General features: G+C 41.4%; 1 protein-coding gene across 1 annotated transcript; it reads left to right on the top strand.

Annotated features, from left to right (window-relative positions):
• The first annotated feature begins 6,980 nt into the window (after positions 1-6,980).
• SUCLG1 (succinate-CoA ligase alpha subunit) lies at positions 6,981-14,863 on the top strand. The gene is made up of 8 exons (XM_031063053.1): positions 6,981-7,022; positions 8,036-8,080; positions 8,593-8,805; positions 8,894-8,951; positions 11,260-11,343; positions 11,943-12,094; positions 12,630-12,818; positions 13,814-14,863. The coding sequence occupies exons 1-8, from the start codon at positions 6,990-6,992 to the stop codon at positions 13,838-13,840; spliced, it is 801 nt and encodes a 266-aa protein (XP_030918913.1). The 5' UTR covers positions 6,981-6,989; the 3' UTR covers positions 13,841-14,863.
• Positions 14,864-16,058: the final 1,195 nt, after the last annotated feature.

Here is a 16,058-nt window from a genome sequence, read left to right as displayed (position 1 = left end):
TTGTACATACATTTTCACCTAACAATTAACATTTCCTTCTCTGAGTGATTTGAAATCACGAGTGTCCAGTGTGTTCTGTTGCAAAAGAGATGCACACCTTGTTTTTGTTGGTGCATTGCTGAAGGAACATGCAGGGTGTGTATCCTAAGGTTGAGATCGGGAAGCTGTGGAAATGGAGTATGAAATCTGTCAATACATGGTGAGTGCTGTTCAAAGGTCAGCTCAGAGCACAGCTGCTGTATGGACAGAATCAGGAGAGACCTGTGCTTGTCCACATCCTTGAAGAGTTTTTGTAGGCATCTGAACTGACTGGAGAGTCAGGATTAGGCGTTCCATGTCCTGGATGTGTTAGAAGGCTTTGGAGAGCTCTTAGATTAAAGGTTTACAGTAATTATGTGAGTAACCCTGGCAAAGGATTGCTGCAGAAATAACAGCCCAAACTGAAGAATTCCTTAATTGTTTTTATATCAACAGTGTGTAGGGAGGAAAGCTCACAAACCTTTACCTGCTCACATTCTTGGTGGAGGATACCTGGGGAAAAGCAGCTTGGCTTGCAGGAAGTACTGGATTTGTGCTGAGGAGAGACTGATTAGGAAAGAGAGATGTGTTGGAAGAACTGAATTTTTTCTGAATGTCATTTCCCACTGGTTGTAGATTTGTTTTAGTGTGATGGCTGTAGTGGAGGCATTGCATCTGCCCTTTGCAGCCTGATTAATTTACTTAATTCCTCAACTCCTATTTCATGGTCACAGATCTGGGTTTCCATCATTAACAGGAATTTGGCAAGAGGAGAGTGAGAGTAGAGAACCTGGGGACTGATAAACAGGAATCCTGGAGTGCACAGTCCTCTTAAACAAAGGATATTTTGAACAATCCCTCAGTAGCATGAAGGCTTCTTTGTCATCAAGGAGCATCCTCTGCTAATATAACTGATAACTTCAGGGGTGAGCTCTGGGGATAGGATTATCCTCCTGTGCACTGTCAGGAGCTCCCCAGAACTGTTCCTGTTGTGTCTTCCTCAGGCCTTGCATTTGTTGGCAGAGGAAGGAGAAAGGAGATGGTCATAAAAATGTAAATTAAACTTGCAAAAAAAACCATTGAAAGGAACTCTGAGGAGTGAGCTGAAGGCCCATAACTGGTGGGAGATAAAGAGGGGTAGTTGGGACGTGTGTGGAAAAAAGACACAGCATTTTAAGTAGCACTCCTCCTACCTCATACAATGGAAAATAAAGTGCTTTTCTCCTTTTTTTTTTCTCTTCTCCCTTTTCTCTTGTTCCCTGAGATTCCCCTGCACTGGCCTCCATTTTCCCCATTTATATTGGAGCTCCTATGATTTCTAAGGCTTTCTTCTTTCCTTACATAGCTTATAGAAAAGAAAAGGAGTATCTTCCATCATCTCCAAGTTCTGTGGCTATTTCAAGGAGCAGTAGAGGAAGAATTTCACTTCTTCTTCTTTCCTTAAATAGGTACAAGAAAAGAAAGGGATTGTCTTCCTTCATCTCCAAGTTCTGTGGGTATTTCAAGGAGCAATAGAGGAAGAAGTTCAGTCTTCTGGCAATGTTGGTGTCAGCTCAGGTCATTGTGGGGAGGAATCTGCTGTTTCACCTTCCTCTTATACTGGGCTTGTTTTATGAGCAGCCTCAGATGCTACCTTAGCTTCCAAATTTCCTTATTTTTTTGGTTTGGGGTAAATATGGGTAAGAAGGAGACACTTTGATTGGATTTGTGTCCATAGGAAATCTTACAAGAAGTCCTGATAATAGTAAGTTTTGAGCTTTGTATATTTTGGATGAAGAAGAGATTCAGCCTTTAGTGTCTGTGCTGTCACCTACTTTGCACAACCCAAATAGAGAAGGGCTTGGAGTGGATGACCTCTAAAGGTCCCTTCCAACCCAAACCATTCTGTGATTCCATGAAATGTAGCTTGAGTTGCATTGTTTTAAATTACATTTGTGCCTGAGAGGTGTTGCTGCTCAAGGAGGGCCTGAAAGCTCAGTGTAAATGGTATTTAAATACCCTGTGTGCTTTAACATACCTTGTAAATGGATCAGTTTTCTTTTTAACATGTAAATTGCTGTTTGGACTCCGTGATAAATGAGAGGGTATTTTTCTAGAAAGCCTTGTTAATTGTAATGCACAAGTGAGCTTTAAATCCTGCTTGAGCCTTGGGATTGTGAGATTTTTTTCCTAAGAGGTAAATGAGGTGGATTTTCCAATTATTTGTACTGCAGTGAGTTCTGCTCTTGGCTGAGGCCTCGTTGCCTGGAAATGCCAGAGGAGCCAGCAGCAGTGTGTGGTGTTGGAGGAACTCTGTCCCTTAGTTTCTAATAAGGTTTCTTGACTCTAAAACAGCTGTTGTTCCGTATACAGACTTATGCCCCACTGCTAAATTTAGATACTGCTTTTCAAATCTCCCCTGAGACAGCAGGGGTTGGTACTTGTGCAATTTTCATAACTGTTTCCCTATACAATGGACCAAACTAGGCTCTTGCCACAGTACTCACATCTCACTTTTTATCTAAGTAGAAATTAAAGCACTGAAAAGCCAAAATAAATCATCTTGTGATTTGAATAAATTTATTTTTAAACCACAAACTGAACAGGGGTGGGGCAGAAATGAACATTGTGCCTGGGAAAGATTGTCCAGTCTCTTATTTTATTTTTAATACATTTTGTTAAAGGTCTGTTACAGGCCTTTGTTGGACATGGTAATGTTATCTTAGAACTCTGGCTTGATGAAATGTAACATTTTCCCTGTGCTTTTGGGAAGAGTTGGATTTGATAAGACTTGTCCTTGTGCTCTAAGACTTCATCTGGAGCCTTCACCTTTGTGACTTGGCCTGTAATTTAGATGTGAGCATTAAAATAGCATCACCAATGGGTTTGGCCTTGCTGGTTCACAGCTGAAGAGCATTTTATTTTAATTTTTTTTTTCCCTCCAGTCTTCATGAAGCAGCGTGCATTTACACCTAAGCACCCAGATTTTTTTTTTTTGGTAGTAAAATCAATTGTCTGGGCTGATTTGGAAGTTGTGAAGCAGGTCCTGGGTGGAAGTTGAGACTTGGCTTCTATTTCTGACTCCTACCTGCTGTGAACTTGGGCATGCCATTTCCACTTTCCACCTGTTTCCTTCTCATCTTGTATCTGTCTTAACTATTGAAATTGCCAGCTGCTTGCACCCAGGGCTTGCTGTTTGTGCCACGTGGAGCAGAAGCTCATCCTGACCCATGGCCCTGCTGCTCCCCCTCTGCTGATAACTGAGGCAAACCTTGCTGCTGCAGGCAGGGCAGGAGCACAAGTACAGAACTGTATCAAGCCATTTGAAAAACTCCAGAAACTCAGACTCATCCAGCCCAGTGCAAGGTGATTTTTAGGTTTTTTGTCCATAAATCACTTCAAAAATATGTTGCTCTCCAGACATTTGCCCATGTTAAGCAGCCTGCCTCTGGAGACAGCAAAGGGCTCAAATCTGTAGCCAGGATTTTTGAACCAGCTGTGTTTTCTCTGAAGGAAGGCCATACAGTAATGTAAGAAGCACATGGTTTTCAAGGGTAAATCCATACAAAGTTTGAATTTTAAGCTGCTGTTTAGATATCAGTGCCTAAAGGTTTTTTTTTGATAGTTTAGAAAATGCTCAGAAGCTTTTTATCTTTGAAAAATATATTAATAGTGTCTTCTGAAAATGGAGGATTGCCAAACTTAAGCTTTCAAAAACATTTTTATGCAATGTTATAAATACCTGAGAATAGATCTGGAATGAACAGTTGAACTGGAGTGTGCAATTGCTGTAAGGTCTAGAGAAATGTGACTATTTATTAGTTTGTCAGCAACAAAGAGACTGTGGAGTCTCCCTCACTGGAGATATTCAGGAACGATCTGGACACAATCCTGTGCAATGTGCTGCAGGATGACCCTGCTTGAGCAGGGAGGTTGGACCAGCTGACCCACTGTAATCCATTCCAGCCTGACTCATTCTGTGATTTTTATTTTTTCCAAAGTACTGAGATTGCTCAGTGACAGATAGGTGGCCAGCAAGCGTCCCTCTCTTACTTTGCAGGTGGATTTGTCAGTGGTTGGGCACAGGCTCTGTAAAACTTAGATCTGAGTCAGTTTATGTTGCCTGTTTGTTCTTTCCCCTTGCAGGCCCATTTTCAAACAGTCATTGCCATTCTCCTGGAAGCCTGGAGTGTTCTCCCCAAGGCCTCACTGGGGGTAAGGACTGTAACAGCTCCTTCTCAAGGGGAACCATCCTCTGCTGTCCTCAGGGTTGGGTGTCACCCAGGCACATCTTGTGACAGTGAGGGATTGCCTGAGTTGCTGGGCTCAGGCAGATAATTCCCTGCTCTCCTGACCAGCATTCCAGCTGTTCCTGGTTTTGTTTTGCCTCTCCTTTGCTGGTGGCAGGCTGCTCTTCACCAGATGTGCCTTTGAGTTGATTCAGGTGCAGGACCTTGCAGCCCTGCCTAGGAAGACCCAAGTCCTCAGCCTAGGACAAAGATCATCCTGTGCTGTTTTCCGTAGCAGTGGCTTCTCTCTCCCCTCCCACAGCCAGCCTGGTAGCCTTTGTTCATTAAATCTCAGCCTTAGATATATTCTCATAAAATCATAGAATTACAAAATACTTGGGCTCAGAAGGTGACCTTGAAGATCATCTTGTTCCACCCCCCTGCCATGGGCAGGGACACCTTCCACTAGACCGGGTTGCTCCAAGCCCCATCCAGCCTGTCGTGAAACACTCCAGGGATGGGGCAGCCACAGCTCTGCACAACCTGTGCCAGGCCCTCACCACCCTCACAGTACAGGTTTTTTTCCTAATACCCAGTTTAAATGTTTTCTTTTTCACTTTGAAGCCATTCCCCCTTGTCTTGTCATTACATGCCCATGTCAATAGTCTTGTTCCATCTTTCCTCTAAGTTCCCTTCAGTTACTGGAGGGAATTGAGTCACCCCAAAGGCTTCTCTTTTCTAGGCTGAGCAATCCCAATTCTCTCAGCCTTTCCTCATAGCATCCTCATAGCTCCATCCCTCCCATCAACTTCCTGCCTTCCTCTGGATTCACTCCAGCAGCTCCACCTCCTTCCTGTGCTGGGTCCCAGAGCTGGACACAGCCCTGCAGGTGGGGTCTCACTTGAGTGGGGCAGAGAGGCAGAATCCCCTCCCTCACCCTGCCCATGCTGTTTTGGATACAGTCCAGGAAACAATTGGCTTTTTTATGGCTTTTCCTCAGGATTTCACATGGATTTTGTCTGTTGCTGCTTTGTATTTCCTGGCACGAGGAGCTCTGCAGCAGTATTTGTGGTGATTTAGGTTAAAACCCTGCAGGTCACTAAGCTCAAGTACACTTTTGCCACTTTCCTCAGAAGTTTGCTGCATCCTAGTCTGTTCCTTTCTGTATGGAGTTTTACTTTGTGTCTGTGTGAAGTTGAGGATTTGCTGCAGCTCCTTAGAGAACAGCAGAAGGTGGCTGGAGTTAAACCCTGGGTTTGCCAGCACTTTCTAAGAACAGCGGAAGGACTTCAGGTTTAGCAGTAGCACTGATGTGTGTAGGCTGCTTCTGGCATGGTTTGGTTTTTCTGCTCACTCCTTTGAATACAACTGAAGCATAAAAGCAGTGTAGCACTAATCTTTAGTTGGCAAGAGAGGACTGTGAAGCTCTGATGGAAATGTGTGTGTGTATGTATCTTAAAAAGTTTCTGCAGATTTACTAACCCATAGAAATTCTGTTATTATAATAATTTAATAATGCATCTTACCAAATTCTGTGCATTATCATAAAGATACTTTTTTTTTGCTTTTTTCTCCTTAAAAGCTTTTACTCCCTTCCTAAAAAGAGAAAAAGGAAAAAATATTCCCTTGTTCAGATGTGCCTGAGTATGTATATGGAATATTTTGGGGACCATGATTCAGGATCTGTTATTTTGATTTCAACTGTACTATTTACTTCATTGCTAAAGTTTTAAAAGAGCTAAAGGAGTAAATAGTAACATATTGGTTTATACATTGAAGATCCTGTATTAGGATTGTGCCTTCCCAGGGTCACTCTATGTATAAATTAAGGTTTTTATGTCGAACACTTGCAGGGAATAAATTGGTTCTGATCCCCTCAAAACTGTGGTGTGTGAAAAAGCACATGGCAATAAATGTAGATGTGCATCCTATTATATCAGAAGCCTTTTCTTCTCATCTCAAGCTTTCTTCCGTGGTAACATTCTGTGCATTTGCTGTCATCGTTCCTTCTCTTCAGCACAGATGCAGTCATTCCCCTTGGCTTTTTGTTGCCAGCACACACTGTGCTCTTTTTCTACAATTGTGTTGTTTTCTTCTCTCAGCACCAGAACTGTGAGAACTAAATTGAAAATCACTTTAGTGGAGTATCTGGAGAGCTGTGTTTCCTCTCAAGCCCAAATGTGTGTCCAGCAGTGATGCCATAGCTAGGAATCTGTTGGAAAAAGATCTCTTGCTTCTTACATAGCATCAGGTTATTCCTGGGCTGAGGGACCCTCGAGCTCCTCAGTGTCTCTCATTGTCTGCTCTGGACTGTGCTCTGTTCACAGGAGGTGTCACATAGTACCAGCGTTGTAACAACCTCAGGATTTAATCAGGATTTTAGCTCTGCTTTGTCACTTTGCAGAGTGTCTGAGAAGCTAAAAAGGAGTGTTTGATTGCAGATGAAAGCAGTGCTTAAGAAGTTGTTTCTGTCTGTCAGGAGGAATCCTGACATTGAGTACTCAGTATGAGAAACCTCTCCTAATTTCTAGTAAATGGAGTAATTGGCATAATAGGGTGAGCTACAGGTGTTTAATGTCTTAGCCTGACAAGCACTGAATGAGGCTTCTGAGCTGCTCTTGAAAACATGAGCTGCTCATGATTTTTTGATACAAGCATTGACTGATATGCATTTACTTGGTAGGACATTTTTTGACTCAGAGTCTACCAAAGGAGTGGATTAATGGTTTGTGCTCTCTTCTCTTTTCTCTCCAGTTCCACAGAATGGAGTCCGACACTGCTCCTACACAGCATCCAGGAAAAACCTGTATGTTAACAAGAACACAAAGGTTATCTGTCAGGGTTTTACAGGCAAACAGGTATGTCTATGTTATTTTTTCTATCAGCCTTTCAGTCAGAGAGTTAATTGCTCAGAAAACATATTTATGTATGAAATGGGTTATATACTGCCTTTGTCTGTGTTGATAGGATTCCTTCACCATCAGGAAGGTCCCTTAGCACTGTAGTTTACAGTTTACTACACTGTAGTTTCTTTGGCCCAAATACTTGTGCACAAGCTTGAAAGTTAATTTTTAGTCATCTCTGTTACAGTGTTTTTCATTTTTGTTTTTCATATTTTATACAGCTGAAAGGGTTTCCTTGTAAAAGGCTATTTGCAAAAAAACTGCAAAAACCTGCCAATTTTCAAAGTGCTTCTTTCACAAATGAATTTCAATATCAATGCCTATAAACGAAATTTCTGGTTTTATTTCAGGATATTTAATAATTTTCTCAGATTCACTCTTTTACACATTTGCAGGCAGAGAAGGTTGCTTTTGTAAAACTATGAGCTAGTCATGGATGAGCATGCTAATTTCTATTTCACTGTAATGTTTGTCACTGTAGTGTTCATCATCTGCCAAACTTGATGTGGGAAAGAAACTGTCTGGAGGTGTGTTAGCAGCACACAACAGAATACTCTTGAGCATGAAACTACAGTGCTATGACTGAAAAACAAAAAGAGCATATTAGCATATTCCAAATGCATTTAAAACATGTGGATGCACTCTCCAAAATACCTGATTATATATATTTATATATATATACATATATATATATATGTGTAGTGAAAACTTCCCTTCTTATTGCAGATTTCAGTGACATAAATTGCCTTCTGAATTATAGATAACATCAAAGTTTTTGGTTAAGTTTATTTGCTATTATGTGCCTTCTAACTTTACTTATTTTCTCTCTCATAGGGCACCTTTCACAGCCAGCAGGCATTGGACTATGGCACCAATCTAGTTGGAGGAATTTCTCCAGGGAAAGGGGGAAAAACTCATCTAGGTCTGCCTGTGTTTAATTCTGTGAAGGAGGTAATTTGCAGCAGTGACTGGAGGGCACAGAGTTTAAAGCTGAAGGGCTCCTTATTTCATTGCTCACAATATTTGAGCTGTGGATGTCACTGGGCACGGAGTGAAACAGAAGCCTTGTAAGAGAGGGAGTATTCAGGGTGCTCAGGCACCAGTTTGGCTTCCACTGTGAAGTTCACAGAGCCCGGGTACACTTGCTTTATGAATGCAGCTAGTTTCTGATTGATTCTGCTGTGCACGATGAATTTTTAGCAAACTGTTTTGTAAGAGTATTCATGATGGTGATCACAGGGCAGATCCTTCCCAGACAGTGGTCAGTTCTCAGTTCCCTGGTTATGCTCCATCTTCAGGGAATTTAAACTTGCTTAGATTATAATTGATGTATATATATCCTTAACTCGTGCCTGAGAATGGATGTATTTTAAATGCCTTGTTGTCAGTTTCTCTCAGCTTGTTGTCGATTTCTCTTCAGCCCCGCTAAATGCACAATGTGTTTTTTCTCATGTCCCTTGCAGGCCAAAGAACAAACGGGTGCTTCAGCCACTGTCATCTACGTCCCTCCCCCGTTTGCTGCTGCTGCCATCAACGAGGCCATCGATGCAGAGATGCCCCTGGTGGTGTGCATCACCGAGGGCATCCCCCAGCAGGACATGGTGCGCGTCAAACACCGGCTGCTGCGGCAGAACAAGACCCGCCTGGTGGGCCCCAACTGCCCCGGCGTCATCAATGTAAGTGAGCTCTGCCTTTGGACCAAGGCTGAACTGTTCCTAGTGGTGCTTTGAATGTTCCATCTGACTTCTCCCGCTCTTTCCTTAGCATGGAGAATGTAAAATTGGTATCATGCCTGGTCACATTCACAAGAAAGGAAGAATTGGTGAGTTTTTGAATATTTATGCGTCATCTAAAACACAAGTTTGGTGCTCTAGTCTTTTTCCTCATGAGGCAAGGCGCATCCTGCCCTGGAGGGAGTTGATAACACTGTGGGACAGCTTGTCTGTCCTCAGTTTGTACATGAATTTTAGCATTATCAATTCTGAAGGCCCAAATCTGGAATTCTTCCATAGTAGACACTGAGTGCTGATGGTAGAGGCAAAGCAGTTAGGAATTCCTGTAGGTAATGTGATTGACTTGGTATCTTCAAAGGAGAGCATTGAGGAAACTTCCATTTTTCTTAGGATTTGAGAGCACTAAGCTGCAACATTATTCCTTCCAACAACTTGGCTGCTTGGGACTGGGATCCAACTCTTCTGGTGATCTCAGTACTACAGCAAAGAGAAGAGACTACAGAGAAGTTTGAACATAGTTTAGACAACTATGAAACCATCACAAGTGGGAGTGACAAATATACCCAATATTCAGGCAGTGTGGTAAAGGGCAGGAAGGCAGTGACTTGTTCAGTGTTAATCACACTCCCTGTGTGTAATGAGTTACACACCCTGTTGCATGCAAGTCTCTTGTCCTGACTTTTGTCAGCTCCTTGTTGTAAACTATAGATATAACAACTTGATTTTTTTATTTTCAAATAATGCAGTTCAGGAGCTGTAGAGAAATTTCTTCTGAAATGTCCATTTGTACTTAGGTAGTGCTTCAGAAATATTGCTGTAAACAGTACATGCTGCTGTTGCCTGTCAGCAAGGTAACCAGTTTCACTTGTGCACAGTAGTACCCTTTGCAGCACTACCTTTTTTTGTGATGGAAAATGTGTTTATTGTGGGGAAGCCTGTTCAATGCTGTTGAACTACAAGGACTCAATGCATTTTTTTAGCATGAGGAGCTCCCTCTGCTAGGTAACCACTTCTGTCTTGAGACTAGACTGTACCTAAGGAATGCTGGAAGATATGTTAGCACTCATTTCCACCTCCAGGTTTCACAAGTACTCATAAACCTGGAACTGAAAAATCAAATGGTTGCAATTATGCCCTTTGTAAAAATCACTGAGACATTGCTCTGTGACTGTCAAAGGGAACATCAACCAGTGTTGCTCTGAGCTCCCTTCTGAATCAAAGTTCTGTTCTGATTTTCTAATTATATACGAGAAATGTGTTGCAGCCACAAGTTATTAGAATCTGAATGCAAGGCACGTCAAGTGCAAAAGAATATGTAACATCTTGAATCCAGTAGCTCTGCCATTGCTGGACATGTTTTCAATGGTGATCCAAGAATCAAGGAATAAAAATGTGGATTTGCCACCCTCCCAGTTTCATCTAACGTGTGACCTTTGGTGATGTGCTCTCCAGCTTTCTATTACCGTGAGGCATCCAGTAATCATCTGAATATACTGTGATGCAAGGTATAAAAATAGCCACAGTCTTTGGACTTTCATCTGTAGCTTCTCTGAGGCAATCTGATCTTAGTGGTAAACAGGGAGGCCTTTTCAAACATAGCAAGGAAAAAAACCCTGTGCTAGAACAAGTCTGAGCTGGCCAACAGTATAAATAGTTGATAAAACTAAGGTTCTCAGTCTAGTGCTGTATTTCCTCCTCTGTTCATGCAATGTATGTGTTATATTCCTTCTTATATGGCTTAAAGTAGATGGAAGATGGTGTCTTGTTTTTCCTGAAAACCTTTTCTTTTGTAGTACTAACAGAAGTCTCGACTTGAAAAAATGAACAAAAAGCCATGCAAATATTTTGCCCCTGCTCTAAGCTCTGTGCTACCTTCCATCCTGAATTTAAAACTGGGTCTCTTGTGATATTGTAATGTAAATGCCAGGTGTGTTGTGTAGAGAAGCAACAAATACCTTAATAGTGATAGGTATAAGATTTGCATTTGTGCAGCATTTTCCTGATCTGGAAGATCTCTTATGTGCCTGGCCATACTGGGGATGTGATTAATACAGAATTATTTTGTTAATTGTTCAGCTGCAGCTTTGTTTCAAGACCAGTGCATCAGCTACTCACATACAAGATAAGAAGTATTTTATTTTATTTGCTTTTCAGTTTTCTTTCCTGGTAAGGCTTTATCATGACAAAAATACTATATACTTTCTGGGCAGCTTTAGTCCAGTCTCAGTTAAGTGTCAAAAGATGAAAACCAAGAAAGAGTACAGTGTTTTGGCAAGGCCAGCTGGAAAACCTGGAATCTCATGTTGTTTACTGAGGTGATTTTCATTAATGTAAGAACAGCCGCCTCTAGTTATGTGCTGTGTTAGTGGTAAGTTTATCTTCTTTTCTTTCCTCAAGGTATTGTGTCAAGATCTGGAACCCTGACGTACGAAGCTGTTCATCAGACGACACAAGTTGGGTTGGGGCAGTCTTTTTGTGTTGGTAGGTTCCCTCAGAATCAGCCTCTTGGACCTAGACTAATTGCTTTTCCTTCACAAGTGTACATCCAAAAGAATTCCTTTTTGCAAGCGTAGAATTTGCTGAATGGCAGTTGTGTTGACAAGTGAGATCCCTGTGTGCTGTGAAGAGTACAGCTCTTCTCTGATTTCCACATCAGGTTAATGAAAGTCTTAAAACCAGCTTAACTGCCAGCAAATATGTCCATTTGGAAACAGACTGTCCCAAGAAGTTTAGCTATAAAGGATTAGGGCATTCTTAGGCATTTAGTTGGGTGTGTTAAGTAAATTCAGTTTTCATACACCAAAATTCTGGAGCTGGCATCTTGGTCCTGGTGTGTTCATAACATTTTGTTTATGGTTTGAAAGGTGAACACTCAGATATCAGAGTTCTCTGTGAATTGTGGGGGAGGTGTTTGGAGAAGGAATTTGACATGCTCTGACTTGGGTAGAGCCTTCAGAGCTGCCTGTCTTATGAGCCTGTGGGAATACTTCTCATGCTGAAATTTACTTCTAAACTTCAATTGTTAGCGCAATATCTTTATCCTGAGTTACTCTTTTTTTGTGGTTTTTATATTTTTGTAGGTATTGGAGGTGATCCCTTCAATGGAACTAATTTCATTGACTGCCTTGATGTCTTCCTGAAGGATCCTCACACTGAGGGGATCATATTGATTGGGGAGATTGGAGGAAATGCTGAAGAAGATGCAGCAGCATTTTTGAAAGAAAATAATTCTGTAAGTCTTAAAACACCTTGCTTCTAGACACTTTCATAGTTAGCCATCTTCTTTTGCCACATCAAGGCAAACTCATTTCAGTCTCTCATCTCTATTTACAAAAACCACAAACAGTCATGGGTTTTTTAAAGGAAAAGAGTTGAAATTAAGAGCGTTGTCAAGGTTGGACTCAATGGTCTTAGAGGTCTTTCCAAGCATATTCTGTGGTTCTGTGAAGGGGAGAGCATTGTCAACTTTGGAATTTTATTCCTGTAACAATATTTGTAGTGATTTTTTTTGTAGTATGCATGGTCTGTAGAAAGATTTAAAGTTTCTGTTTGCTTCTGGTTTATGGTAATTATCAGGAGAGGAAATACTCCACACTTCTTTGTGCTGTGTGAGCTTAATAACTTTGCTTGGCAAGTTGATATTGAAATAAAAAATGAACAATTTAATTAAAAAATAAACAAAATAAAGATGAACAAAATGAGCAATTTGCCACCTGGAACTGCCTTTCCTCTCACCCTCCTCCACATAACACATTTATCTCTTCCAGGGCCCCAATGCCAAGCCAGTGGTGTCCTTCATAGCTGGCCTGACAGCTCCTCCTGGCCGGCGGATGGGCCACGCTGGAGCCATCATTGCTGGGGGAAAGGGGGGAGCCAAGGAGAAGATTGCAGCCCTCCAGAGTGCAGGGGTTGTGGTCAGCATGTCCCCTGCTCAGCTGGGCAGCACCATCTACAAGGTTGGTTCCTCAGGCATTGGCTCATCCAGAGCAAGAAGCCACTTCTGAGGGAATATGAGCTGGGAGTCCATCTCTTACCCAGACACGCTGCTGCTCTGAACTTGCTTAAAAATAAAAACTCTCTTGGCTGGACAAGCTGAAATTACTACATAAAAGATATGTGCACACAATTTTTTAAAAATATTGTTTTATAGAAAAGTAAACGTAGCAAGATAGAGATTACATTCTGTTTCAAACATAGCTACTTGTTGAAATTGTTTTCTGCATGCAAAGAGCATGAATTAATGTAAAATATGAGAACATTATTTCTCATATTTCTCATATCTCTAATGTAAAATATGAGAACATTATTTCTATTTGAGGAAGGAGAGCCTTGGCATATAATTCAGAGTTATGGTTGAATATATGCGTCTGAAAAACTGAGGTGTGGAATGGGATTATTTGCATTTTACTTAATTCATATCCAAAAAAGGGGATTGCTTCACAGCTAGAGGAGATGCATAATTCAGCTCTGTTAGGTACTTTTTTGTTTCCTGTGGTGACTGTATAGTACAGCATCTCCACAGGCTTCTGTGGGATTCTTCCCTTCTTTTGTTGTGCTTTTTCTTTACTGAAATGAAAATCTTGATTTTGTTGCTTCCCTGGCTTGAGTCCTTTACTGTAAGGATTCTACTGCAGTTCTGATGCAGAATTGGTGTTTTTCAAGCCTGTTATGCTGTTTCTGGGAGCAAATGGTTCCTTGACAGCATTACAGTCTGGCAGTGACTACAGTCTGGCTTTCCAGAGCTGGCTTGTTAATGTGAGGTTGGAGAATGCTCATTTTCCTTTCCCCCTAACTTGCACACTTTATGCTTTTTATATTTTAATTTTTAATACAAATTTTTAATTCTTAACATCATGTTTCCTAAGATACATACAAAGTCATTTGAAATAGAAAAGAATAATAGAAGCATTTTCTGTTTTCCCTGCTGGTAACATCTGTGTGCTCTTTGCAGGAGTTTGAGAAAAGGAAATTGCTCTAAGAGAAGACACTTTGGAATACTTTCTCCAAAACACCAGTGCAGCACCCGGCCTCCGCTTATGTTTTGTCTGCTAATCTTCAGTTGCCCCAATGTCTTGACATTGGTCAATGAATTTGACTGGGAAGCCATAAACCTCCTGGCTAAACCTGTTTTGGGGTCTCCTTGTTTCAGACATTGTCTCCCTGTTGTAAATCACAGCAAATTAATAAATCTACTACTAAATCTGATCCATCCTTTGAATTCCTGAAGCAGAGCCGTTTCTTCGGTCATCATAAACAAAATCTTTTGTAACTTAAGCACTGCCCCTTTTTAAGGTGAAGCTGCTTGTAGAGCTGCATTTAAGGATCAAGGCACTGACTTTATGCACATACCACACTTTGGTTTATTTTTAAGAAGTCCAGTCCTGCTTGTTGGTTGCTGGCCAATACCTTTGAACAATAGGCCAAAGTTTCCGTCCATTAAACCAAAGCTGCTGGATCTGGAAGGATTGGTGTTGATCCACGTAGCTGGATATGCCTGAGGTCCAGACTTCCTCTTCAAGGCTGATTAGCCATGCACAGTGCAGTCCTCTACTGCCAAGGAATTCTGTTTGTTGTGTATAAAATGAAATTGTTACTGATAAAAATTATTATAATTTCACATGGAAAATATATATTAAAATTATCTGTAACTATGAAGATGATTTGGTCTTTAGCTGTCATTACCCTGATTTCCACTTTATCTTAACTAGCATTGCGCTGCTTGTATTCTGAAATCCAAGTAACAATGGGACATAGAGGAGAACAATTATTATTTAGAAAAGAACATCATAAAGTAAGTTTCTTGTTAACCACTCCCAGCACTGTAATGCATATTCCTCTCTTTTTTTACTGTGGATATAGCCCAAGTATTGTGCCTATAAATGTTGCAAGTTTCATCAGGATGGATTAAACCCCAGATTGCTTTATGTAGAGGACTGAAAGTTCATGTAACCTGGCACTTGTTCAAAGCTAACCATGTCCCATAAAGGTGCTGTTACGAAAACCCGTGTCTTTATTTATTTAAAACTGTTCTTGGTTTTCCTACTCAAATAAATCCCTGTGGAATTTCTCTTCCTGAAGCAAGCAGATGTGTCAATACTGACATTTGCAGCTCCTAGAGCTAAGCCGTGGTGAAGTGCATAAGGGACAGGTCACATCTCTGCACACTAAAAGTGTATTCATGCACTTGATGTATGGTCTGGCTCCAGCCTTGGGACACAGAGACCAGGTGCTGCATTGTTCACCTGGGCATGATTTACTGAAATGAACCTGACACCCTGTCACTGGACAGCTGAAAGCAGCATTGAGCAGTACATCATTTGATAGAGCCTATGACAGCAGAGAAGGTTTTTTTTTTTACTAGATCTGCTCAGTTTTCTGGTGGTGCTTGTTTTAATCTGGAGCAAAATGACTAATGGGTGCCCTTTAGAGACATACCACTGCTAAATTGTCTCAGTCTGTGCAAGACTGCAATTCCTCAGTACTTGGTGTCAGGGAACTGCAGGCAGTCTTCTTATGAGCCTGACAATCAGAGTAACTCATGGCAGTGCTGTGCTGCTGCCCTTTGGGATGGGCAGTGCTCTGTGATGAACTGCCTGAATTTCATCCCTGTAGCAGATGCTCTTCCAGGATAGCTGAGGTGCCGGGAGTTTCCTGCTAGGGATTGCTCCTTGAAAGCTCCTTTAGAGGCACCAGCTATTTTAGAAGACAGTTATAAACTCCAGTGATTGCTGTATCCTGAGAAAGTGTTTCCTTCTGCCTTGAGATCTGAGGCTGGGTTTAGAAATTCAGCCCTGGTTCTGAGGTTTGCAGCAGTGTCCAGGGGTGTGCCTCAGCAGCTGCTGGATCTGCTCCAGCCTGGGCAGCAGTTTGTGCTAACCTGGCACTAATGTCACCTCAGGATGGAGAAGGACCCTGATCTTTGATAGAAAGGTTTGCTTTGCACAGTTTCTTCTTGCTGCCTAAAAATACGTACTTGACAAATATCAGCTAATTAATGACAGCATCTCTTTGGAAAAAGTTCACATCTGTTTAGTACCATATGTTCTTGTGCATAAATATTTTGAGTAATCTGATCTGGAAAATTGTTTATTTATTCTTTTTTTAAAGGCAAAACTTAAATTAGTGTTGAGCCTTAAAGCAGTTGCTACTTTATAACCTAGTGGTTATCCTATATAACTATAACCTGGTATAACCCA

Source organism: Geospiza fortis, unplaced genomic scaffold (genome assembly GCF_000277835.1).
Source record: "Geospiza fortis unplaced genomic scaffold, GeoFor_1.0 scaffold125, whole genome shotgun sequence".
Taxonomy (NCBI): Eukaryota; Metazoa; Chordata; class Aves; order Passeriformes; family Thraupidae; genus Geospiza; species Geospiza fortis.
This window is presented reverse-complemented; position numbering and strand designations above follow the sequence as displayed.

Bases quoted from the DNA above. Each gene is read 5' to 3' on its own strand.
- SUCLG1 (XM_031063053.1), top strand. From the start codon at position 6,990: ATGGAGTCCGACACTGCTCCTACACAGCATCCA. The intron at 7,023-8,035 runs GGAAAAACCTGT...CCAGGGAAAGGG, and splicing joins CTGCTCCTACACAGCATCCA to GGAAAAACTCATCTAGGTCT. The intron at 8,952-11,259 runs GTGAGTTTTTGA...TCTTTCCTCAAG, and splicing joins TCACAAGAAAGGAAGAATTG to GTATTGTGTCAAGATCTGGA.